We start from the raw sequence: 26232 nt of genomic DNA on the forward strand, positions 1-26232 counted from the left end.
AGAAAGAGAGAGAGAGCACTGCAATTTCAGCCTGGATTCCAGGAATTACTCTGGCCTTTAAACAACTAAAGAGCGGACGAGCCATATACACAGAAAGAGAGAGAGTAAGTGAAAGAGAGAGAGAGAGAGAGAGGGATGGAGGAAAAGCTTGGGAACCAGGAGTACCTGTAGACTCTGTTCATCCATCACAATAAAGCATCGCTCGGCTCCCTGCAGTGTGAACACAGCACATGACCGCAACCACAGCACTGCTCCTAATGCACCCCGACGTTCAGCACTACTCAACTGTTTGTATACACCCGACTGAGTACATCACTGCTGTCATATGAAAAAACATCATATCTAACATTTTTTATATATTTTTTTACATATAATCGATAAAAACACAATGCACAATGAACTGATTACAATTGCAGTCTGATTAGACACTTAGTCTGACCACAAGAGGGCATAAAAAGTGCTTATCTAGGTGCCCTTTAAAAAAATGCTTTTAGATGCTACATTTAGGTAGTGTACCTCTTGATGAGAGATTGTAAACTGCTATATATGCCTGCCTGGCATTTTCCAGTACTTTTTCATACCTGCCTGATCACCAGATTATTAAAAATCAAGGAGCATTCATGGAATCAGCTGGGACACCAGCTTTAGCAGCCTATAAGTGTAGAACAGGATCTACAATCCCAGCTGCAACATCTACGGGGGGAAATATGCCTCATGATGCCATAAGGAACCTGTATACCTCCATGCCCAACCATATCTCATCTTGTATCCAGGTCTAGAAGTGGCCATCAGGGTACTAAAGCCTCCTTTCAATTACACAATTGTTTTCCCCAATACATTTATCCTCGTATTTACAATTATGAAGTTCCATTCCATTCCAGCAACTCCCTCACTGCGAGTTATTTTTTGTCAATGACTCTACAAGGCATTCCAGAAATAGCCTGATATCCCTCACCAGCCACAATCGATCAGCCAAGACTTGTTTGATATCTGTGCTTCTTTATTTCACAAAGGGAGATGCTAAGAGCTCCGAGCTGAAACAGCTCATCAAACTTATATCCATCTGAAATACCTTCAGAAAGAAAGGCTTGCTGAATGCTGTTTATGATTTTTTTATAACACTGTCACACTGTCTGCATCGCTGATTCACACTGGATAAAATAAATATGGCAACTCTTTTTTTTAATAGACGCTCAGAAAATCCATTTTTCTTTCCTCTTTATCTGCTCACGTTTACAGAGCTCATCACATTGGGCTTGATGTGAAGTTTTAAGTGTTAAATTGCACCTTTTTAACTGTCTATGAAGAGCTTTACTAAGCTGAATGAAAGAATATACAAAGTATCCAACAATCCTGGGAGTGATAAAAATAGCACACAGGATGGGATTAAAGTTAGTAAGGAGTGAGTTCATAAAGTGACCACCAGCTGATTGAAATATGGAAAAATACAGGGTTTTTTTTATTGCTTACAGCTTAAGTCACACCCCTTAGAATAGAGCTAGTTAACTTTTTGTTAATATTGTAAGAAGTGGAGGGTCATTGTAGTGCTAGTGGAAAAAAAACCCCTAAAGGAATCAACTTGTTGGTGGGTTGGTTGGCGGATCACCACGTCTGTCAACTGTGGAGCTTCAAAAGTGGCAATGGTTTAGCAGTGAGACAAGGGACAGTAAGCGTACCAGCTAACCTAAGACAAGTAGATGGGGACAGACTTCAATAAAGTAACCATTGTAAAGGCCTGGCACTGAGAATTGCATTTTTGCACATGCAACATATTAGACACTATTGTAGCACAAATAAACAATAAGAATAAGCACTTTCTGCGTGACTGACTGCATGAGAATAGACTGCACAACATATTTCCAACAGGTGGGGCCAAAAAAAAAAAATCATAACAGTCCTACACTGGAGCCTATGGTGATATAAAACAAACATTTAATCTCCTAGAATTCTATAATAATCTGTCAGAGCTGATGATCTGAATGCAGAATGATCTGATTGGTTGAATTTAGATTGGAGCAAAGTTAAACCAATCATCAAGAAGCAAAGGTCAAGTGGTTTACATTAATGCTGACTGTGATGCAGATAGACTCAGCAGGTCTATATTTAAGATATCTTCATGTTCACACTGTGAGTAAGAAAATGAAATAGAGAGAAATTAATACATTCAATAAACTCAATGATTGACCTATGATATTTCTTTTTTTCCATTTTTTTAAGAATAAGCCACACATAGATACATAGAGATGCTATTAAGACAAGATTAGCATCTTGTCTTGAGTCTTGTGACCGGGAAGAAGGTCCTAAGATTACCATATGAATCTGATTTATGATTTATATAATCAATAGTGGTTCTTCTATGGCATAATTTAAAGAAACAATTAAAACACCTTTATTTGTAAGAAACTCTGTACTATACATATTTGTCATAGGTTCATATCTCTATTTCACAGGACCCTGATTGGTTTCCATTTTTGCTGTTAAAATAACTTTTTTTTCATCATCACTTAATAGTATGACCATCAGATCCGCTGTATATTCTAGTAGTGGGCAATATGTTTACATTTTTATCCTGGTCAAGTTCTAAAGTTCCCAAGTTCCAAATGTCTGTTTCGACCACAGTTTTCAGAGCACCATCTGGTGCCCTCAAGATGCCATTACTACCAGACATTATTACCCAGCCAGCAGAACTGAGGAGAGTTCTCAGTCAGTTAATTAAAGAGTTTAGTTAAGTGGGAAACTACTATAACACTTGTTTACTGGTGGGGGAACAGCATGCCTTTCTTTCTTTCTTTCTTTCTTTGTCACATGGTACCACATGTTTGTCAAGCATCATGAATATCCAAAAAGCATACACCTCCCAAACTACTATCAAAGCTGATGTCTGTAAGTTTTGGGATTTAGGGCCCTCTCTGGTAAGAATGGGTAAATGCACCGAGCATGCAGAAGAATCATTTCAAACTGGGTGCGTGTGATGCGGTCTCCTTTCAGAGCGGATGAATCTGATTCCAGGTTATGTTCAGTCAGGGAGAAAGAGAGAGAGAGAGAGAGAGAGAGAGAGAGAGAGAGAGCTCAGTCAGAAACTTCACTCCTTCATTTCTTAGTTTTTCTATGAGTGAATGAGCTACTGAGCTCTTGAGTTTCTCCTTCTGAAGTCTCCAATGCTCCACCAGACACTCGCGTTCAGTAAAACTGAGCCGGATCCTCTTTTAGAAGATGTACGTGTGACGTAAATATGTAAAGATGCGTAACATGGCCAAAAGAAGTGACATGACACCCCAGGTTTTAGAATTAATATATAAGGTATAGCAGGGATGATCAATTTAGCACACTGCTACCATCAAACACAATATATTTTAATCCCTTCTCCACTCAGAAATGCTTCTGCTTTCAGTTTGGAAACAAAATAATATGGCTTGCCACTTTAATTAAACATTATTTTTTTCCTTTTTCCTGTAATTACATTATTATTATATTATATTAGCAGAAAATAAGTAGCATGAATGCTATTAAAATATCTGGGACAATATACACTATCAGTCTGACTGCCCAACCCTACTGCACACTAATTAAACCGGTCATGGCTGTCCATATTTTATTCATAGCATTATATAACACAGTTACTGCAGAGCCAAAACCAGTGCTCTGCCAGATTGTGCTGGCTGGCAGAAAGTGTTTACTTCATAAACACTGTTTACTTCACACCTAGAAGGTGCAATAACTTAATGACGCGTGATATGATTCAACACGGAAAGAAAATATATTTGCGTGTTGGTCCGAAATCACATTTAATCCTATTTAATCATATTTAATTACTGTTTTCCTTCTGACTTCTTGGAAGAGAATGTGTTATATGTATGCGACAAGCTGCCGTTTCCATTAAAAGCTCGCTAAACATAGAAATAAATGCATATTACTGAGCCGTATGAGCAGCAGCGGGCTGATAAGACCGGAAAAGCAGCAGCTCTGCTGTTATAATTGCTTTCATGTCCTCGTTTCACCGCGTCTGTTCTGCTTTTTTTATCCAGGGTCCGCTCTCCCTGTGTGAATCTGCAACATGTAACCTGAGACAGAGGGTTTTTTTTGTCTCTGGTGCGTCCCGGGCTGAGCGTGATTGCATTCTCAGACTCGATTATAAGCTCAGCTCTGAGAAGGAGTCAGCTTAAAGCTCAGACGTGTAATTTAGTATCACACGTTTGATTAAAGTGCTGCAGACTGCGCCGCTACTGCACCTCACCGAACACGCCCTCGCCGACTGACAGCCGCTCAGCACTTCATTGGCCTTAAAACAGGGACTGTTATCCCTCAGGCTCTATAGCTTCAGAGGTATATGAACTCCCTGTGGGTCTAGTTTGGGCCTATGTGATCAAATTCCTTACTGATAAAATGGGATACACCAAAAATGTAATATTACAATACTCAAAGGCTTAAATTCTAATGATACATAACATTCTCTGAGGAAACACTTTTTAATCAATTTACATACTGCTATCCCATGACTTTTGCCATGCCAATGTATTTCCATTTATTGCTCCTTCTTACAGTTTAATTTCTTCACTTAATAATAATATTATATTAATGATTTGATCATAAACCTACAGAACTTTATGTTATGTATTCTCAGCATTGGCAATATCACATATATCAAAGGCATTCACACTTAATATTATATGTGTTTATGTATCTACCTACAGCTCTAAAAAAAATTAAGAGACCACTTCAATTTCTGAATCAGTTTCTCTGATTTAGCTATTTATAGGTATATGTTTGAGAAAAAATAAACATATTTGTTGCTGTATGCTGTATATGATGCTGTATACAACGTCCCTTAATTTCAAATTGATGGAATGGTAACTTCTTTACACTCACTTCCTTGCAGATAAACAAGCACAAATTCCAAATTAACAAGCAAAAAATGCAAGAAAAACTATAAATACAAAATAAATAAACATATTAGTTTATACATGAAATATTAGAGGTGTCATTTTATTGTAATCGAAAATTATGTCATGGTCTCGAGCCTAGAAGTCAAAAAGATCATCGACGCAGCACACTGTAGCCGACGCCGCGGACATTGTGACTGCTCAAACAGCAGCCCTTTCTCCAGAGAATGTGGACATTCTCATCTTCTTAAAGAAAAACTTAAAAATATAAAAATAGCAGTTGTTTTGTCTAGCCTCAAATATGTTAATAGTTTTGGTACCTTAAGGAGCATCTTTCTCTCAGATAAAGTTAATAATATATCATGAAAAACTTGTCATTCTCAGGGACCAAGTCTTTCATGATTTTTCATGTTTAACTGTTATAGTAGGATAGAGTTCAGTTTATTAAGGCTCTAATTGTTCTATTATTTTGTACATGACTGTTCCTGTATTTTTTTATTATTTATTTTGTTATGTTGCACATTGCTGTTTTAATAGCGCACACTGCTGCTACCAGAAAAAGCAGTAGGCATTACATATATAGCTTAATTAAATTATTTAAATTTGACCATTAGTGCCTAATGTGGTGTATTACAGATCACTTGTATCACTTTGCATCACTTATATCAAGCCCACCTTTTGAAATAAGATATTGTAAATGATGATGAATTAAACCAATGACTGACTATAGACTAATCTAAAACTGGCAAAGGCCTCTCTGCTGTAAAAAAATAAATAAAATAAAATCAAGAATCGAATCGAAACGGATCGAATCGTGACCCAAAAAACGGAAATAAAATCGAATCGAGGATTTAGAGAATCGAGACGCTCCTAGTAATTATGGGAAATTTTCCTTTTTTTGGCCAACTATATTAAAGCCTTGCAGTGGTTTATCTGCTCAGAGGCAAACTTTGATAAGAATCTGCCACATACACCCTCCTAAACCATGTGCAATAACAATATTAGCTTTAGCACTCCAGGCTAAGGGTAAAAAATGGCCTCAGGCAGATGCGAATAGCATGGCGCTACGAGTTCACTGAACGTGTTTTGAATTTGCAGGTGCAGAGCTGCGCTGCTCGAGGTTCTCATAGGTGGGAGATCAGAACGCAGCGCCTGGAGGCATGTGGTACGGATACGAGCGCACACATTTCCCAAATGGAATGAACATGACTTATTGGTACTGAATTCAAAGAGACTGTGATGTGAATTTTCACTGATGTTTACTTTTATAGTATTGAGCTTTCACTTTATTGTATTCCATATCAGACTGCATAGACAAGAGACACGGAGACATGAGACAGAAAAGAGGAATGTGGACTTCCTGTCAGATGGGGGATGAACCTGAAGGTCAACTTTTATAAGTCCACTGTTTGTTGTGAAAACAAGTCTATTTTTGTATGTGTGTGTTTGGGTGTGTCATTATTTGATTTGATTTTTTCTTTTTGGGTTGGGGTGACGGGGTTTAACCCATACAACATTGCCACGTGGGGCCTGTATGAGTAGCTTGAGAATCAATAAAAAGACAGAATAATGACTGATTAATTTTCAATTGTAGTGCAGTGTTTACTGAGGTAAATCTATGATTAGAATAGCGCTGCTGACTTAAATTTACTATAAGAATAGTACAGCCGAGGTAAATTTATGATTAGAACAGCACTAATGAGGTAAAACTATGTTTAGAATGGCGCTGCTGAGGACCATTTATGATTAAAATAGGTCAATATATGATTAGAAAGGCACTGCTGACTAGAATAGTACTAAAGCTGAAATATACTTATGATTAGGATAGCCCTAATGAGGTACTTTTATGATTAGAATAGCAGTGCTGAAGTAAATGTACGATTAGAATAGAAGTGCTGAACTAAATATATGATTAGAATAGAACTGCTGACTTCGATTTTCGATTAGAATAGTACTGAAGCTGAAGTGTACTTATGATTAGGATAGCACTAATGAGGTACTTTTATGATTAGAATAGCAGTGCTGAAGTAAGTGTATGATTGGAACAGAAATGTTGAACTAAATATATGATTAGAATGGAACTGCTGAGGTAAATGTATAAATAGAAATGCACTGCTGAGGTAAATGTATGATTCGAATAGCACTGCTAAATCAATGTATGATAGGAATAGTACAGTGGAGGCCTATTTATGAGTAGAATGGCACTGCTGAGGTAAATGTATTATTAAAATGGCTCTGCTGAGGTAAATGTATAAATAGAAACGCATTGCTGAGGTAAATGTATGATTGGAATAGCACTGCTAAATAAATGTTTGATAGGAATAGTACAGTGGAGGCCTATTTATGAGTAGAATGGCACTGCTGAGGTAAATGTTAGATTAGAGTGGCACTGTTGAAGTAAATGTATAATTAGAATAGAGGTGCTGAGGTAAATTTATGATTAGATTAGCACTGCTGAAGTAACAGTATGATATATGGAGGTATATTTATGATTAGAGTGGCACTGCTGAGGTAAATTCACAATAGAAATTGCACCTCTGAGTCTGATTGTTCCCTCGCATTCCTAATTTGCACTTAAAGAAATTGGCAAGTGAAAGATAACATAAGAAAGGTTGTTTCTGTTCAATTGCAATGACAAAAACGTTTCTTTTTTTCTTTTCTTTTTCTCCAGAATCTAAGCTGTACAGCTTTAGTGAGCTCTGTCTCCAGATTGTTTGTGAGGAGATTAGCTTTAGTTCTGAAATGGTTTGAATGGCAATTCACTGACATTTCACCCAGGAAAACAAATCCCTCAGTTCTGGGACTTCTGCGTACAAAAGCGTATAATAAAAAGTAACGGCTGCTCTGTTATTAGTGCTTCTGTCGGGGTTTGTAAGATTTGTAATTTACAGCAGTAAAGTTGGAATATCTCTGTAGAATGCTGCTGATGTGAGCACTGGAATCTTAACTGAACTGGGTGGGTTTCCAATATGCAGTATTTATTCACTATACCACCTTAAAACGTAGAAATGTGTTGTAAACAACAACATTATATATATGTATATATTCTGAAATTGAAATTACAAGAGGATGCACTTTGGCATTGATAAAATACTCCTAAAGATACATATGTCTAAATAAATAATCAAAAATCTAATCTATGTTAGAACACTAAACTTTTTTTAATAGATTGTTTACTGTTTTAAAATAGATTGTAGGATTAATATAGTTAATTTTGTTTATTAATTAATTTAGTCATATGTGTTATTACGTCTGCTCCTTTATCTCTATATTTCTATATGTCTATATATTCATTGCATTCTTTGCAGCATTAATGTCAAAAGCTCTACCATTGCTAATCTGGATTTTAATGATTTATTTGTGGGTTTTTGATTGGTCAATTCCAATATGTTCAGTTAGAATACAAGCTACAGACAAAGTTGGCATTATAATATGATAAAATATATTATAATATAATATAATATAACAGAGACTGTAAAAAAGATGGACGCCATGTCGCCGTTCCCATCCATTTAATAAAAATGAAGCCAAAATATTCCTCCATGTTTGCGATCCTGAAACCCGAGTCTGCGCAGTAGAGTCCAGAGGAGGGAGAAAGACTGCGGAGAGACAGCCTACTCATTTAAATAACCCCGCCCCTGAGGGCTGCCTCCACAGAGCTCACACAGTCTATGGTCCCACCCATACAGTCATTGGTCCCACCCCGGCTAGGTGTAACCCAGCCCTTTTACAATAACCACACCTTTTTGAATAGAGCTGAATAAAGTTTTAAAAAACGAATTCTGTGAGGATATAAAAATATGACAATATAAGTAGAGGTTACACTAGCTGTTGCGTTTAAATAATGGAGGTGGAATTACAGTATATTAGAAAAAAAACGTGATTGAAAGTTGTTCTGTTTTGCCACTGAAACCTATGGGGATGGGTGGAGTTACACAGCTTTCTGCAACCGAACAGCAGGGGGCGCCCGACCTGTGGTGGCTTCACTTTTGAGAGACGATGCTCTGTCCAGCTATACACAGTCTATGTAATATAATAATTCAAGCATGAAAATAATGATAATAATTTGTCTCCCTCAAAATTGGTGGCCCCTGGTGTTTGAGGTGCTGAACTGCAAGCAGAGTTCCCTTAAAGTAATTCTTTTAGAATAACGACTGGGTCTGGTAACTCTGCGTTAATCTGCAAGCGAGTTTACGTAGTACTTTAGTTATGCACGGGTTTAATTAACGATCAATCTTAAGTATGGGTTAACGAAGTTTTCTTAGTGTTACGAAGCTTTTGGAAAACCCATCCCTGAACTGAACGGTTCCACTTTCAAATAAGACTAGCTTTATAAAGGGTTCATAAATGGTTTACAATAAGTTTATTAATGGTTACTAATTAGGTTGTAAATGCTGTAAAAATCATTAATAATCAGTTATAACACATACGTAGAAAGGGAAACAATATAGATGGCTGTGGGTTCACTATTTGGCAAACAACAGGTCATTGTTGCCCTTTCTACGTATGTGTTATAACTGATTATTAATGATTTTTAAGGCATTTACAACCTAATTAGTAACCATTAATAAACTAATTCTAAACCATTTATGAACCCTTTATAAAGGTAGTCTTATTTTAAAGTGGTACCAACTGAACTGGTTAACGCGACAGTTATCAGTTATCTACCCCTCAGTATAACATCTGAAAACGCAGCTTTGATGGTCCAGTGCCGCGATGAGGTGCAATGAAATACGGAAAAGGCAGTCAGAGAGGAAATCAAGCATCTCCGAGCGATTATTTGATCACGGGCGAGCGAGGTGGCAGCTCGTTCTGATCCGTGGGAGTGGTGCGGACTGACTCACTCATTCAGTGAGGATTTTAATTTTTTTTTTATGCGCTGCTTCTGCTTCCGCTGGCATCCTCCCCGAGAGCTCCTGGCGGCTCCTCTCTCATTTTAATTAACATGTAGGCCCGGCGATGTTAATTAAAAACAGACTGATCATTACCCACCAGGAACGATCATACGGACGCTCCGGCACATCTAAACACGGCGAGCCGGGCTCAAACACACGCACTGCTGCTGCTGCTGCTGCTGCTGGTGCCAGAAGCAAGAAGATATTTTTCAATGTGGGAAAGAAAGATCTGAGAAGAGCTGGAACTGCTTGTTTTTTTTTTTTTGTTGGGTTTGAATGTAACGTGTTTATCAATAAAGAACCTATTCAGATGCTTCTCAGCTGTATATCCCCTATATCACTAGTGATGCCACGACACCAGGAGGTTGAAGACTAGCACATGCCTCCTCCGACACATGTGAAGCTAGTCAGCCATCAGACTTGGTTCTGATACATCAGCTCACAGATGCCCCGTGCTGATCGACATCACCCTTTGGAGTGATGAGTTGAAAGAGCTCCATCTACTCTACCCACCCAGAGAGAACAAGGCCAAGTGTGATCTGTCAGGGCTCCGGCAGCTGAGGGCAAGCTGCATGACCTGGATTCGAACCAGTGATCTCCTGAACATAGTGGCAGCACTACTGTGTGCACTGACCAACACTTTTTTTTTCTTCTATTTACTAGGTAATTCCATATGAGTATCTTAACTGTTTAATGTATTTGATATGAATCTATAATTTAGGAAATAAACACATTAAATAAAGAAATTAAGAAAAACGAAAATGAGAATGAGGAGGTGTGTCCAAACTTTTAACAGGTACTGTATATGACTCTTTTCAGTTATATTTTCAGGTTGAAATATTCAGTGCATCCCTCGTATTCACAATAGGTGTGTACTTATCTCAGTAAAGGACTCAGAGTTGTGGATAAGCTCAGGATTAAGCTTTTCAGGGTTTCAGGGTTTGGGGTTCTTTGCTCTGAAGTGCATATAAAGCAGGATTATGGTGCGTTTTGTGCACTTTGTGCTTCTCGTATGTTGGGGGCACCCGAGATCCCCCTAATCTTCTTGTGTTATGGACGATAAATCAGGGATTCCACTTACTTCATGGGCTTGAAGAGCGCCTGTGCGTAGTTCTGGAAGGTCATGATGAGTTTGAGCTGAGTTCCTCCAGACTTCATCGCTGTGGGAAAAAGCGAAACGCTGTTAACATGAACGACAAGAGCCCTCAAACACTTCCATCAGATTAAGAAGCTTCACACAGACACATAAACACAGACATTCTCTCATTGGTCACGACACATTTGCGAGGCACAAACACACTGCGCTAAATCTGCGCTATTACAGAACTTTTTTTGCCGCATATTTTCCAGCCTCTTCACGCTCCCCGACAATGAGATGTTATGCCTTGACCCATAAATAAACAATCCAATTCCACGCGTAGATAAGCAACCATCTGCCGTTTATGACTGTCAGAGTGTCTGGGGTGGAGCGCTGGTAATAAAGCCTATGTCTCTCATCAGTAGAGATTACCAGGGCATGGAGCAACAGTGCCAAAGGCAGCTAATAACTGCAATCTGCACGTTTCCTGTGCCGTGATTGTGCTCTTTACACGACACAATAGTCAGTCTGAGCGACTGTGAGATCCTGGAGTGATTGTTGTTTATCATTTACAGGAACCGAGACAAGACGTTACTTCACACGGGTTAAAGTGACGCAACACATAAGAAGGAACTAGAACTACTTTTAGGAACTAGTATTGTGTTTTTATGACTTATGCCATGTCTCTTATGACAGGAAGCTAATAATGATATAAAGTACCAACATTCATATATACAGCTCTGAAAAAAAAGAGACCACTATAAAAAAATGATGAGTGTCTGATTTTACCAAACTGAAAACCTCTCAAATATAATCAAGAGGATGATCACAAGCCATCAAACCAAGCTGAACTGCTTGATTTTTTATTTTTTTTTGCACCAGGAGTGAAGGCATAAAGTTATGCAAAAGCAGTGTGTAAGACTGGTGGAGGAGAACACCAAGATGCATGAAAACTCTGATTAAAACCGAGGGTTATTCCACCAAATATTGATTTCTGAACTCTTAAAACTTTACAAATATGAACTTGTTTTCTTTGCATTACTTGAGGTCTGAAAGCTCTGCATCTTTTTTTTTTGTTATTTCAGCCATTTCTTATTTGCTGCTAATAAATGCTCTAAATGACAATATTTTTATAGGAAATTTGGAAGAGATGTTTTCTGTAGTTTATAGAATAAAACGACAATGTTAATTTTACTCAAACATAAACCTATAAATAGCAAAATCAGAGAAACTGATTCAATGTAAAAAAAATATCAGGAATTTCACCAGAGCTTAAAGAACATTGACCTACCTGCACATGTTATTTCAGACAGTGTATTTAGTCCAGTTTAGATTTGGGACTGAACATTTTAAGTATAAATTACTGTACTAAATATAGGATAGTTTTTTTTTTTTACTGTTTTTTTAACCCTCTATGACATGAATTATATTTTTTGTCCTAGAGAATTCAAATATTATATAAGATCAATTGGCGGCAGTGTGGGCAGTGTGCCAAGTCCTGCTGGAAAATGAAATCTGCAGCTCTATTAGAAGTTGTCAGCAGAGGGAAGCGATTTTCCGGGAAAACTGACTGACTTTGGACTTGATATAACACAGTGGATCAACACCGGCAACACCTGACAACTTCTATGGAGACGCGGATTTCATTTTTTAGCAGGACTTGGCACACTGCCCACACTGCCAAAAATACCAATTGGTCTTATATAATATTCAAATTTTCTGATTTCTGACACTGATTTTGGGGTTTTCATTGGCTGTAAGCCATAATCATCATAATCATCATAAAATAAATAAACACTTAAAATAGATCACTCTGTGTGCAATACATTTACATCTATAATACTGTATATCGTCGCTGTCCAATGAAAAACACTTATCTCCAAAACAGCAACTTTACAGGAGAGAGAAAAAACCTTGTAAACTTTCAATGGAAGTCAAGGTAAAAAGAGTTTATTTCAGGTCATTTTAAAGTGTTTCTATTGGTCTGTTTATCAAGAAATTTTGGCACAGTGTAAGGGACAGTTTATTTGTTTAAATTATGTAGTAACCTAAAAATTGACAAAAATGGAGATAAGTGTTTTTCATAGGACAGCGACGATATGAGATTCACATTTTGAACTGAATTACTGAAATAAAGTAAAAATTCAATATTTTTACACATATACATATTTTTATTTATGACCCTCTGATTGTACACCTCAATGTTGTACTGGACTTAGATATTCCGTATAACATTATATTAAAGATAAATATGTGCATAAGTAAATACATATATAAATAAGGTATGTAATGGTATGGAAAGGTGTAATAATAAAAAATTGGGTTTGTTTCCTGAGGGTAACTCTACCGTAGAGGGTTCTGTACATACTGATGCATTTTGACTGCAAGATATATATATATATATATATATATTTTTTGTGTATCATAAAAATGTCTTGTAATGTAAATATTGTGGTATAATATTATTACCCTGTTGCCTAACTCCATCGCAGGCCTACAAATTGGCCTCATATATAATGAAATCTAGCGAGAGCAGTGAGCGAGCCAGGGGCATAAACACGGCCGCCATAACCCAGACGACACTAGCGCACACTTTCTTCCATTATTTCGCAAAAGAAGCGCCTATAAACTGCAGACAAATGCGTTTTATATCAGATTTATTGGCCTGGCTTTCTGCCACTTTGCTTATCCTTATCCCCGCACTTCACACAAAGCACAGTCGCTTTCTCATTCCGTGCACCAGCCGTAAGAGACTGCGCGCTGCTACAGGTCCTCATTCACACAGCATAAGGTAGGTTCACCATCCAGATAGTCCACCGCCGCCACTCATATCTCCCTGCGTACGCAAGCGTCGGGAATACAATCTGCCTTTATAAGCTGCTGAGGAATGTGCTCTTTCTCTTTCGCGTGCGGTAAGCTGAGCCAGCACAAAGAAAACTGCAAAACTGGTCTGAGGACATTCACTGTGTACACACTAAACAAGGCCGCTACACTGCACAGGTACTGCAGGACTGCCGACAGTACACACAACACGCAATTATGCTCTTATGTGTCATTACGCTTCAGCTGATATCTACAGTGCATAATAAATGTGTATTGTGTACACACACACACACAAAAAAAAATCACAGTGCTGATCTGAATTATGACTCTTTCTCATAGATCTGTACTGTTTCTTAGATTATACACTAAAATTATTCACAGTGTGAATACAGTGTGTGCCAAAAGTGTTAAGACCCCTTTAAATTTTTGGTACCACTTTAAAATAAGACTACCTTTATAAAGGGTTTATAAGTGGTTTATAAATTAGTTTATTAATGGTTACTAATTAGGTTGTAAATGCCTTAAAAATCATTAATAATCAGTTATAACGCATAATTAGAAACGGCAACAATATAGATGGCTTTGCGTTCACTATTTGGCAAACAACAGGTCATTGTTGCCCTTTCTAATTAAGTGTTATAACTGATTGAGCAGTTGGGTTGATTTTTAGGGCATTTACAACCTAAGTAATGAGCATTAATAAACTAATTGTAAACCATTTATAAACCATTTATGAAGGTAGTCTTATTTTTAAGTGGTACCATTTTTTTTTACTCTCTGTTTATTTGGAGCCATTTGCTAAAATCGAAAAAGTTCATTTTATTTTGTATTAAATGTACACTCAGCTCCCTATCTTGACAGAAAAAATATTATATATATTATATATTTTTTGCAAAATTATTACAAAAAGAATAACTATGATCATAAGTATTCAGACCCTTCTGCTGTGTCCTTGAGATGTTTCTACCTTCATTGGAGTCCAGCTGTGTTTAACTTAACTGATTGGACTTGATTAGTAAAGGCACACCCCTGTCTATATAAAACCTTACAGCTCATGAAGTCGAAGGAACTGCTCAAAGAGCTCAGAGACAGAATTTAGGCAAGGCACAGATCAGGCCAAGGTTAAAAAAATATTTTTTGCAGCACTTGGGGTTCTTAAGATCACAGTGGCCTCCATAATCCTTAAATGGAAGAAGTTTGGGACGACCAGAACTCTTCCTAGACCTGGCTGTCCAGCCAAACTGAGCAATCGTGGGAGAAGAGCCTTGGTGAGAGAGATTAAGAAGAACCAAAGATGAAGTAGGGAGATGGGAGAAAGTTCCACAAAGTCAAATATCACGGCAGTCCTTCACCAGTCGGGGCTTTATGGCAGAGTGGCCGGACAGAAGCCTCTCCACAGTGCAAGACATGAAAAAACACATGAATGACTCAGACTATAAGAAATAAAACTCTCTGATCTGATGAGGTTTTAATTCTAAGCGGTATGTGTGGAGAAAACCAGGCACTGCTCATCACCTGCCCAATACAATCCCAACAGTGAAACATGGTGGTGGCAGCATCATGCTACAGGGATGTTTTTTTAGCTGCAGGAACAGAACAACTGGTTGCAACTGAAAGAAAGATGAATGCAGCCAAGTACAGAGATATGCTGGACGGAAACCTTAGACTGGGTCGGAGGTTTACCTTCCAACAAGACAATGACCCTAAGCTCACAGCTTAAAAAAATAACAAAGGAGTGGCTTCAGAACAACTGGTCAACCATTCTCAGCCAGAGTCCTGACCTAAACTCGATAAAGCATCACTGGAGACACCTGAAAATGGCTGTCCACCACCGTTCACCATCCAACCTGAAGGAACTGGAGTGGATCTGCAAGGAAGAATGGCAGAGGTTTCCCAAATCCAGGTGTGAAAAACTTGTTGCATCATTCCCAAGAAGACTCAAAAGGATGCTTCTACTCAATACTGAGCAAAGGGTCTGAACACTTAGGACCATGTGATATTTCAGTTTAGTTTTTAATTTTTAATACATTTGTAGTGCTGTACATTTTTAATACATTTGGAGTAGATGTAGTTTACATTAATGAGAAATAAAAAAAACGCTGCGATTAAACAAAGAGTGAACATTTTTAAAGGGGTCTAAACACTTTCCGTACCCACTGTAGGGCTGCACAGTTTATTGTTTGATCGTTGTCATCGCAACGTACCGTACGTAAGCACAACAGTCACCTCGCAGGCAAATGTAATCAAATTCACCAGGCTTTTTGCTGCTCAGGTTTAGTGTAGAGCACCAGAGCTCTGATGGCCTGAACTGATGCACATGAAGTCACATCATGGTCCTCTCTGTAGGGCTATGAGAGAGAGAGTTGATATTCAGAGAGAGAGAGATTAGGCTGACAGCCAATCAGAACAATGGTCTTGCTAGTCCTCAGCTATCATTTATAGAAATTTCGAATCACATGCTGCTATGAAAACACACATACTGTATCTTTGCTCATACACACACACATACACACACACATGCTTATATACATACTGGAACAGATTTGTTGCTACAACTGTAACGTCTGTAGCAACAAATCCAGAATCTGTTTAGAGTTCCAAACAGCATTTGGGTTCAAGTATAGAGGCCTCAGTGCCTTCAATCCTGCCTTTCCTTGCTGTGGAGCGGCACACTGCCCCAGATGCTGGCGTGATGATCTAGCGAGACACTGCATAATAGGGCTGTGAATCTTTGGGAATCCCACAATTCGATTCAGAATCGATTTTTGCAGTCAAGATTAGATTTTTTTCTGATTCTTTCAAATCAGTTGAATTTCTTTTTCTTCATCCTCCAAACTTTAGTGGCTCAACAACAAACACCGTAACATGACACTACACGCCCCTCTGTAACCTAATAGGGAGAGGGAGAGCAAAAACTTTCCCTGTCCTGTTGCTGCTGTCTCGCGACATTCACCTACTGTCCCGCGGGGCTCACCTACTGTCCCGCGGAGCTCACCTACTGTCCTGCGGAGCTCACCTACTGTCCTGCGGAGCTTTTAAACTGTCTCGCGAGTTTATCTACTGTCCTGCGGAGCTCTTTAATCTTCGTGACTTTCAACCTTGCACCCGCCTCCACCCCATCACCAACCTCATCTTCATCACTCATCTTCATTACTCACCTAGCTGCGGGGGGGACCTGGCTTGAGAACCGTCTCAAGCTGTTCTGAACTGTACCCCAAGTTACATCATCACAGTTCCCCTCCTAATCTAAAACAAATGTAAGTATGACTTTTATAAAAAGAAAAAAAAAGAAAAGAAATCTGTAATGGGGCAAATACCATGAAGTCCTTCTTTCTACATGCTTTCTTTTGTCAATGAGTATGCATAAATACATATAAATATATAATTATTATAGATACACGTACACACTGTCTGTCCCATAAAAAACAATTTCCATGAATTCAGGAAGACTTCAAATAGCCCATCGTCCTGTCTATTAATTCCACAATACTGCAAATCCTCTTAATACACACACACACACACAAGCTACAATCATAAGCCCTCCAGCTTTGAGAATTCATTGCTATTCACCCACCACTCCACTCCAAACACAAGTGACCTAGTTGGCTTGTGCCATGCCCATAATGGCACTAAACCACTTGGCAGTAATTGCTTTTGGAAGGGGGGATTACTCTCCTGAGCCAGCAATACTACAAATATTACAAATACAGGAGCAGAACCTGTATATCCACAAAACAGCCACAAAACAGTGACAGGTCCTCACCTACGCTGGTGATCCTCTGCGCCTGCAGGTCCTTCAGCAGGGCCTCCACCACCGGGTTGTGTCTGGAGTAGAGCTCGTAGCGGTTAATCCCAATGTGGAAGCGGAGCCAGTTGGGGTATGACTCAGCAGTGGCCTCCCCTGTCGGGTTGTACTCTTCCTCCTCCTCGTTCCCCTCGTTGTTCCTAGAAACGACAGAGCGCTCGCATTAGCTTCCAGCGCTAATGTAATGGCAGCGGGAGAAAAAACTGCGGGAGCAATAATGGCATCAATAAAAGTTGACATGCACGATTTTGACTGTGAATCATGCACTGTGAATCATGGACCCTAAACAGTGGAGCAAAGTGGAACATATCCATTGTATTTAGAATGGGAAAAAAAATAATGATATTGTGTGATCATGAGTTCAATGAAATAAAATTGCAGAGAAGATGCCACACACTGTGCTTCTCTATGGTTTGATGATTTCATCATATTAGGGCTGGGAGGTTAATCAAATTAATTTGATAATGGAATTACTCTTTTAATGCGATTTTTTGAAAATGGCATAATAAAGATTGTTTGCATTTAGAATATACATACAGAAGCTGCCAGAGTGAACCTCAGTAGATAGAGATCTGCTTCAGTAACAACATCTGTAAAGAACTCTTTTATGTGGCAGTAATTTTCATATTTTACATACAGTTTTGGAAAAAAAAATGAGACCACTTATAAATGATGAGTTTCTTTGATTTTACCAAATTGAAAACCTCTGGAATGTAATCAAGAGGAAGATGGATGAGCACAAGCCATCAAACCAAGCTGAACTGCTTGAAGTTTTGCACCAGGCGTGGAATAAAGTTATCCAAAAGCAGTGTGTAAGACTGGTGGAGGAGAGCATGCCAAGATGCATGAAAACTGTGATTAAAAGCATTATCTTTGCATTATTTGAGGTCTGAAAGCTCTGCATCTTTTTTTTATTTTCATTTCTACTTTTCTACAAATAAATGCTCTAAATGACAATATGTTTATTTAGAATTTGGGAGAAATGTTGTCCCTAGTTTATAGAATAAAACAACAATGTTCATTTTGGTCTCTTAATTTCTTTCCTGTGCTGTACTTTTTCTTTCCTGAAATAAATAAAGGGCATTATGTTTGCACCATGTTTAATATTGAAATTGATGGTGTCTACTTACTATTTATGGAAGAAAACAAAAAAAGTAAAATTGTAGTTTATAAAAACCAAAAATCGTAATCGTAATCAAGAATCGCTCTTATATTTGAGGAATTTGGCGGGTTTTTTTTTCGCCCAGCCCAAAAGTTAGGAAGAAAGCGCAGCGACTCGGTTCTGATACATCGGCTCTCAGACTCCTTGTGCTAAGCGACATCACCCTTTGGTGTGATGAGGGGAGAGAGCGCCATCTACCCACCCAATTGTGGCCAATTGTGCTCTCTCAGGGCTCTGGCAGCTGATGGCAAGCTGCATGACCAGCATTCGAAGCATCGATCTACCGATCGTAGTTGCAGCGCCTTAGACCTCTGGACCACTTTGTGCTCCATTTGGACCATTTGTTTTGGTCAATTAAATCATGACATTAATTCCGCCACATTGCAAAGATTAAGTGCTATATTTCAATTGTATTAAGAAAAACAAAAATGAGCAAAATTGAGATGCAGGGTTTCTGACGAAATCTGATATAATTTTAAAGCATTTCTATTGGTCCTTTCGATAATGAAAAAATAAAAATAAAAATAAAAAGCCTCTCTGGCAAGCTTTTGTTTACATTCCTCAATTTTCTTTCTATTGCGCTAGACGTGACTTTAGTGTCCACCTGTTTTAGTTTTTCCGCTCATTCTCGGATTCTCTATCTCATTATAACATAGTTTTTTTTTCCTGGCCTCGTACTAATTCACTAGCCGGGGCAGCGATATTGTATTGGGCCGCGACCCTGACGACCCAGGTTTGATCCTGTGTGAGGAGCGGTGTGTTTATTTATGTATCTTTTTCCTTTCTTCTTGGGTTTACCTGCTTTGAGATAAACTGTTCTGCAATTGGGTTTAACAACCCTCTGGGCTGGAGAGCTACTAGTCTGTAGCACCCCATCCTATTGTTGTTATTATTATTATTATTATTATTATAATTATTATTGTTAATTCCCCGCCTCCATCCCCCAAAACCCAACCCCCCTCCCCCACTACTTGTGGCCCTCCACAAGCTTGGAAAATATCTGGCCCGCATCAAAACTTAATTGCCAACCCCTGATATAGAGAAAGGTCAAAAAATTTAAATTGAAGGTTTATATGAATATTTATATGAATATTTATGTTGCTTGTATTTATTTTTAGCATACAGTTTATTTCTGATTTCTGATCTGATTTCTGGAGCATTTCCATTTATCAATTAATCACTGGAAACTAAAACTACGATACAAGGTTTTTGTGTTACAGCAACAAACTTAATATCTACCTGTAGTTAATAGCTCAGCTCAACTCAACTCAGCAATAAGCATTCACTTAGCTCCGCCCCATTCCCTCCCCAACCAGACTACATCCCTATTCCACACAAAACAGGACACCCAGGCTATGAACGATCAGTATGGAAAGAGCAATAACTCCTATGAGGAATGAGCAATGAGGAGAGAGCAGGTGAGCTGCTTATCAGAGCCCAGGCTCCAGACTTTATCTGTAACAGCTTAATTCAACATTTTGTTGCAGTGCAGCACGTGAAAAAAAAACAGCATATTCCAGCAATCCGCACTGGCCCATTTGTTATGTGTCATCACCCTGTGGTAATTAGTCCATTAATTAATATTTCAGCCACTTGCTGCAGTGTAGCGCCGCTCTGACATTTCACTTTGATTTCGTTCTGCTTCAGATTCTACAATACTCTATATATCGCAAGAAAATTCTTTACGATACTTCACTGCATCTGTGTTACTGAAGAGGATAAAATACTCCTGAATAAGTAAATACCAGGAATTACAAATTTATTGGTGTCAGTTTCACCCATAGACTGTATATAGCTGGACAGAGCATCGTCTCTCAAAAGTGAAGCCACCACAGGTCGGGCGCCCCCTGCTGTTTGGCTTCAGAAAGCCATGTAACCCCACCCATTCCCATAGGTTTCAATGGCAAAACAGACAACCTACAATCACATTTTTTTCTAATATACTGTAATTCTACCTCCATTATTTAAATGCAGCAGCTAGTGTAACCTCTGCTTATATTGTCAAATTTTTAAATCCCCACAGAATTCGTTTTTTAAAACGTTATTCAGCTCTATTCAAAAAAGGTGTGGTTATTGTAAAAGGGCTGGTTATGGGCGGGACCAATAACAGACCGTCAGCTCCGCTCCGCCCCGCTCTGCAGTCTGTGACTGCGAGGCAGCCCTCAGGGGCGGGGTTATTCAAATGAGTAGGTTGCTCTCCACAGTCTTTCTCCCTCCTCTGGTCTCTACTGCGCAGAATCGGGTGTCAGGATCGCCAACATGGCGGAAGATTTTGGCTTCATTTTCATTGAATGAATGGGAACGGAGACACGGCGTCCATCTTTTTTTACAGTCTCTGGTTTCACCGAATTTGATCGATATTCCTTACTGCAGGTTTACCCTATTTATTACATTAGCGCCTCCATGTGGAGTAACGTGGCAGTAACTTTAGTAAGTCAGATTGGGGGGCAAGTCTTAGGGAGTTTAGAGCGCATATGTTTCAATAGAAATATTGATATCTGACGCCGCATATCCATAAGGTATCGCAAACATAAACAATACAATAGGCTATATCACAATATCAATATTTTGTCCCACCCCTAGTTACTACTAGGTTTGGGCGATATGGTACAATATACTGTATCACAATATGCAATATTTATTTACCATCATTTTTTTTTATTCATTAGTAGCAGAAGATTCCTAAAAAATGCTAAATAAGTACTATATTAAAAATATTTCAAACTAACACAATTAATTGCACTTTCTGCAATGAAATGTCCAGTTGGTCAAATGACGTACAATTTACTTAAAGATGCTTATAATTTATTACAAAACAAAATGTATCACAATCAGAAAAAATAATATCATATTGCCCAGTTCTAGTTGCTATAAGTTCTGGGTAGTAATTTGAAATCATTGGACTAATTGAATTACTGTTTTAGTGCAATTTTCAAGATGATTTATATAAAAAACTGATTGCTATTCTTAAAAATAGCTCATTAATACTCTTTTTTCTATATTAGTTTTGTACAAGTTGTTTTGTGCTTGCGCACTTTTGACCCCATTGACAAATGATTATTAAATAAACAATTTTGCAGATTTAATAGCTCTAAATGGTGCAGTTTCTTGTTATTTAAGCATATCTAGATTGCTTTTTAGTTGTGTAATAAGAACTTTAACAAAATCAAAATCAGACTCAAGAATCGCTCATGTGTTTGAAGAATATCAGGATTTTTTTTTTGTTTTTGTAAAATATTGCTCAGCCCCAGTTGCTACCTAAAGACCTACCAATAAATATCTCTTGTCTGTGAAGATAAGAGCTTCTCTGAGGCCCAAATCCAAAAGAAGGAGCTTTTATGTAATACCTGTTCATTACAGCCGGAGGGCACATCGTATTCAAGGGTACACTGATGGAGAACAGCAGATACCGAAGCTCACAAGGGGAAGGTACAAAGGAAGCTACTGAACATGGAGCTTTTCCAGCCTTTCCTAATTTGTAAGTCATGAGGACGTACACTGCCCGTAGCCACATGTCATGGCTTTTGAATCCTTTGTCATCAGGTTGTCACACTTTCTCAGATGGCAGAGAATTAGAAAGAGCCCCTTAGGGAAACAGAAAGTAAGGGTATACATTTAAACCTTGAATCTAAACTAATGGTAGGGAAGATAGTGGATCACCTAACGAGATCATTTTCAATAGTTTAGTGAATCACAGAACTGAAACTATTTTCTGAATCACTCCACTGGTTAAATGTTATTAAAGGAGATTAGGAAGTTGGTCATTGGATAGAAAAAGCATTGAGTAAGTAGACTTAGTAGTCACTTAAATCCTTCAGGTCCATTTACTGGCTCTCAAATCCCCATTGTGATATTGTGAGGTTATTGGATTGTCTGTAGGGATATATGAAGTGACGTACAATTAGGCTATAGCTTAGAGGTGTGATGGTAATTTAGGTTTATTTTAGGGTTGGACGATATGGATAAAACTTATCAAACTTACAAAATATTTCTTCATTTGGGTTGATACTATATAATTCCGATATCAACACACACAAAAAAAAAACGACCACAAGAATGCCCACAGAGGATACTGACAACTACTATATGTATCTGTACATGATATACATATCGGTAAGCCTGTCACAATAATTACGCTTTTCAATTTATCGCACAATATATACTGTGACTGTCCAAAGAAAAATATGTATCTCCAATTTGTTTTGTAACTACACCGAAGAAAAAAAAAATTCTCAGTGTAATTAAATATTTCATTCAAGATTTTATTTTAGAGCATTTCTATTGGTCAATTTATCATGAAATTTTGATACAATGTGAATCTACACATTTAGAGATATATGCTTTTCTTTGGTCAGCGACAATAGGGACATGACCTCACTATGTCACTTTTGTTGATATCGCCTAAAAATATTGCACACTATATCTTGTATTGGTTGAGTCTCTATGTCAACTTTAAAAAAATATAGGATTTCGGTTTTTTTTTGTGTTGAGTTAAAAGGGTGCAATTGCACTATTATTTTAAATAGTTATATATTGATTATATATGGCACAATGTATGAAATGTTTCTAAAATAAATATAATTCATGGCATTTATTTTTGCTATAATATGACATTATTTGACATTATAATTCAAACAATAGTTACCATAACAGAACTAGAAATGGGCTAAATCTGGAATGGGAAAACAAAATAACAAAATAGTTTAAAAAATAAAGAAATTATGAAAGAAGCACAGAAGCTTTCCTTTTAAAAACTCTTCCCAGGTTTTACCACACATGTTTACACACAATTAAAGAAGATAAGTCTTTATGAGCGAGCCTGAAAGTGTTTTAATTTTTTAAACAAAACGTGTTTGGGTCTCCTCCACACCTGCTAGGTACCTTAGCAGGGAGATTTATGAGGTAGCCAGCTAACTAACTACACTACCTAGACTCTTATTAAAATGTTGACATTTTTCGTGTAATGTTGGCTTCGTTTTAAGCTGACTTACCATTCCTGGTTCCCCGCAGCTTTAGGATAAAACCGTATGTCAGTGTTGACATTAAACAGCGTGTCGTCGTCCGTCAGCGGTGGCAGCTCGCCCCTGTAAAGCGGGTGCTCGTAGAGCGCGGTGAGCCGGGAGGAGGCGCGCTGGTCCGGCTTCTCCTTGTCCCGGCTGCCCCTCTCCCTTATCAGGCTCCTCTGGGTCTTCTCCGCCGGTTCCTGCGCTCTTTTCACCGTCTCTGCCCTGTCCCCAGCGCCGGCCAGCTTCTCCAGTGACTGCGAGGTGAGGTTGGAGCTCGGCTCGTTGCTGAAGTCCTGCAGTATCCTCAGCGTGTGCTTGCCCGGCCAGCCTGCTTGAGCTGCAGCGGCTCTGGAACGTTGGTTTGCCCGCCCGCGAGGCTCCTCGCTGGGGCTGTGTGCGCAGGAGCAGCCCGCGTCTCCTCCTACTCCACCACCGCCTCCACCACCACCACCAACGCCGCCTATAACTCCTCCAGAGCCGGAGACCGGGCCGGCCGCTCTCCGCTCCAGCTTGGGCAGCAGGTCGATCATGATGTGCATGGTGCACGCCACGAGAAACACCATTAAGATGAGCAGTCTGAACTTGCGAAAGAGGATCATTTTTTTTTTTTTAAGAAAATATTATTTACAAAAAAAATAATAAAAAAGTCCTTTTTTATGAGTTAGTTATGAGTGCCACATCAGCGGCATGCTGAAGATGATAGGATGATATATAACGTTAGATAGTTAGATATAGCAACTCAGTAAAGCCCAATTAATAATAACACGTGGGAAAGAAAGGAATAAAAATAATAAATAAACAAATAAATAATAATAAGAAGAATAAATCTTGTTTTTTTTACAAGTTTACAATGAGAAAAATAATAAATAGAAAGATCTATCCTAAGATAGATAATCAATCTATCTATTTATCTATAAGTCTTTCCATACAGCCCGGTCCCCGCCGAGCCTATAATAACCGCGGCCAGCTGCATCCCGGCTCCGGCACGTAGGCGACGCGAAGCCGCATCAGCGCAGTCCGTCTCCCCGCTCTCGGAGAGCTCCACCTCCGGCTATAAACGAGCGAATCTAGCGCTTAAAAAAGGGATCAGAGAATGAAAAAGCCACGTCAAGTCGTGTTATAGCCCGAAACAACGAAACAAAACAAAAAAAGCCCCGTTCTTCTCCTTCCTTCTCGTGACAGGTGTAGTATCTCCGTCCCTCCGCCAGAAGCTCCGCTCCCGCAGGTCACTGCCCGTCCAGCCAGGCCGGCAGTGAGCGGCGCTCCTCCAGGGTTAGGGGTGGTAAGGCAGCGGACGGATGGAGGGAGGCAGGGAGGGAGGGGTTATGGAGGGGGGAGTGGGTGTTAAATATTATGATGGAGCTCGTGCCGTGCCGTGCCGAAGCCTCCCTCTCCCGCGTCACCGGGACCGGACTGGATTGGTTGGGTTTCTTCTCAGTGCCTCCACGAGCCTGAGCGAGCGCGAGAGCGAGCGAGCGAGCGCGCGAGTCCCCGCACGCATCTCCCCGCGTTCTGCTACCGCACCAGCCCGCAGCGCCGCTCTGTGCGGCTAGAGGGCGCTACGGGACAGAAGGGATAAGATATTGGGGCATAATAGGGACATAATTCCCATCCTAAACCCCCACCCCCCACTTTCCCCTCTCTCTCTCTCTCTCTCTCTCTGTTTCACACCGATCAGCCATAACATTAGAACCAGCTCACCTGCCTGACATTATGAACAGTAGATCAGAGGGGAGAAGTAATGAAGCTAAATATTTTTAGACTTCTTACATTTTAACCCAATTATCTGAACTCTCTACTCCTTACATTTTAAAAATAGCCTCGTTACTCCTATTTAAATTTCAGTTAGTTCTCAGTCCTGCTTCTCATTGTGCAAAAACAAAAGAAAAACCCTATCCAGATAACTCTCTCCATCTAGACTGTGAGTGAATCTGATTGTGGTTGGATGTCGGGAAGTATAAACATATACCATTGCAACACCCTACACACTAAGAAAAATAAGTATAGATTTGCACTTAAATACCCATGTTTATCTTAATTCCTATTACTTTTATCTTAATTCCTATTACTTTTGTACTTCATTATTGTAAGTCGCTTTGGACAAAAGCGTCTGCCAAATGACATGTAATGTAATGTAATGTAATGTTTTTTTTTTTGTACCAGTAAAGATTATAAAGATTATAAACATAATCATCAACTGAATATGTGTCAAGAACTTGATTATCCAAGAATTATCTGGCTTTCAAATGAAAAAAGTATAATTAATATATGTATTGTTTATTAGTACAGTGATACAGAATAATGAATGTACTTTTTGGTTGGTTAAATGGTACAAATCTGTACTTTCTGCTGTTAGGAAAAACTCTAAACTTCAGAGGGAACACATCCGACCCTGTAAAGACCATTTTATACCTTTGAGGGTCCAATTATGAAAAGTGATAACCTTAGTATCTACCCTTCTACCTGAATAATTTGACTACGTTTGAGACCTTTGCAGCAGATCATTATTTCTTAAGCACATTTTTGTGCTTTTCATCCTTTTTTTTACAGTGCCATTAAAAATATTTGCGACCTTAAAGATTT

General features: G+C 38.8%; 1 protein-coding gene across 1 annotated transcript in view; it reads right to left on the reverse strand.

The window, feature by feature from the left end:
• The window catches only part of fam20ca (FAM20C golgi associated secretory pathway kinase a), a 105866-nt gene extending 81097 nt beyond the window's left edge, over positions 1-24769 (reverse strand). Inside the window, exons 1-3 of the mRNA XM_022673312.2 lie at positions 23635-24769; positions 17440-17621; positions 10857-10935 (exon numbers count right to left, since the gene is read on the reverse strand). Coding sequence (XP_022529033.2) covers positions 10857-10935; positions 17440-17621; positions 23635-24248 — 875 coding nt within the window. The 5' untranslated portion in view covers positions 24249-24769. The remainder of the gene's footprint in view (positions 1-10856; positions 10936-17439; positions 17622-23634) is intronic.
• Between the last annotated feature and the right edge of the window lie 1463 nt (positions 24770-26232).

The sequence above is a fragment of the Astyanax mexicanus genome, chromosome 19, assembly GCF_023375975.1.
Source record: "Astyanax mexicanus isolate ESR-SI-001 chromosome 19, AstMex3_surface, whole genome shotgun sequence".
Taxonomy (NCBI): domain Eukaryota; kingdom Metazoa; phylum Chordata; class Actinopteri; order Characiformes; family Acestrorhamphidae; genus Astyanax; species Astyanax mexicanus.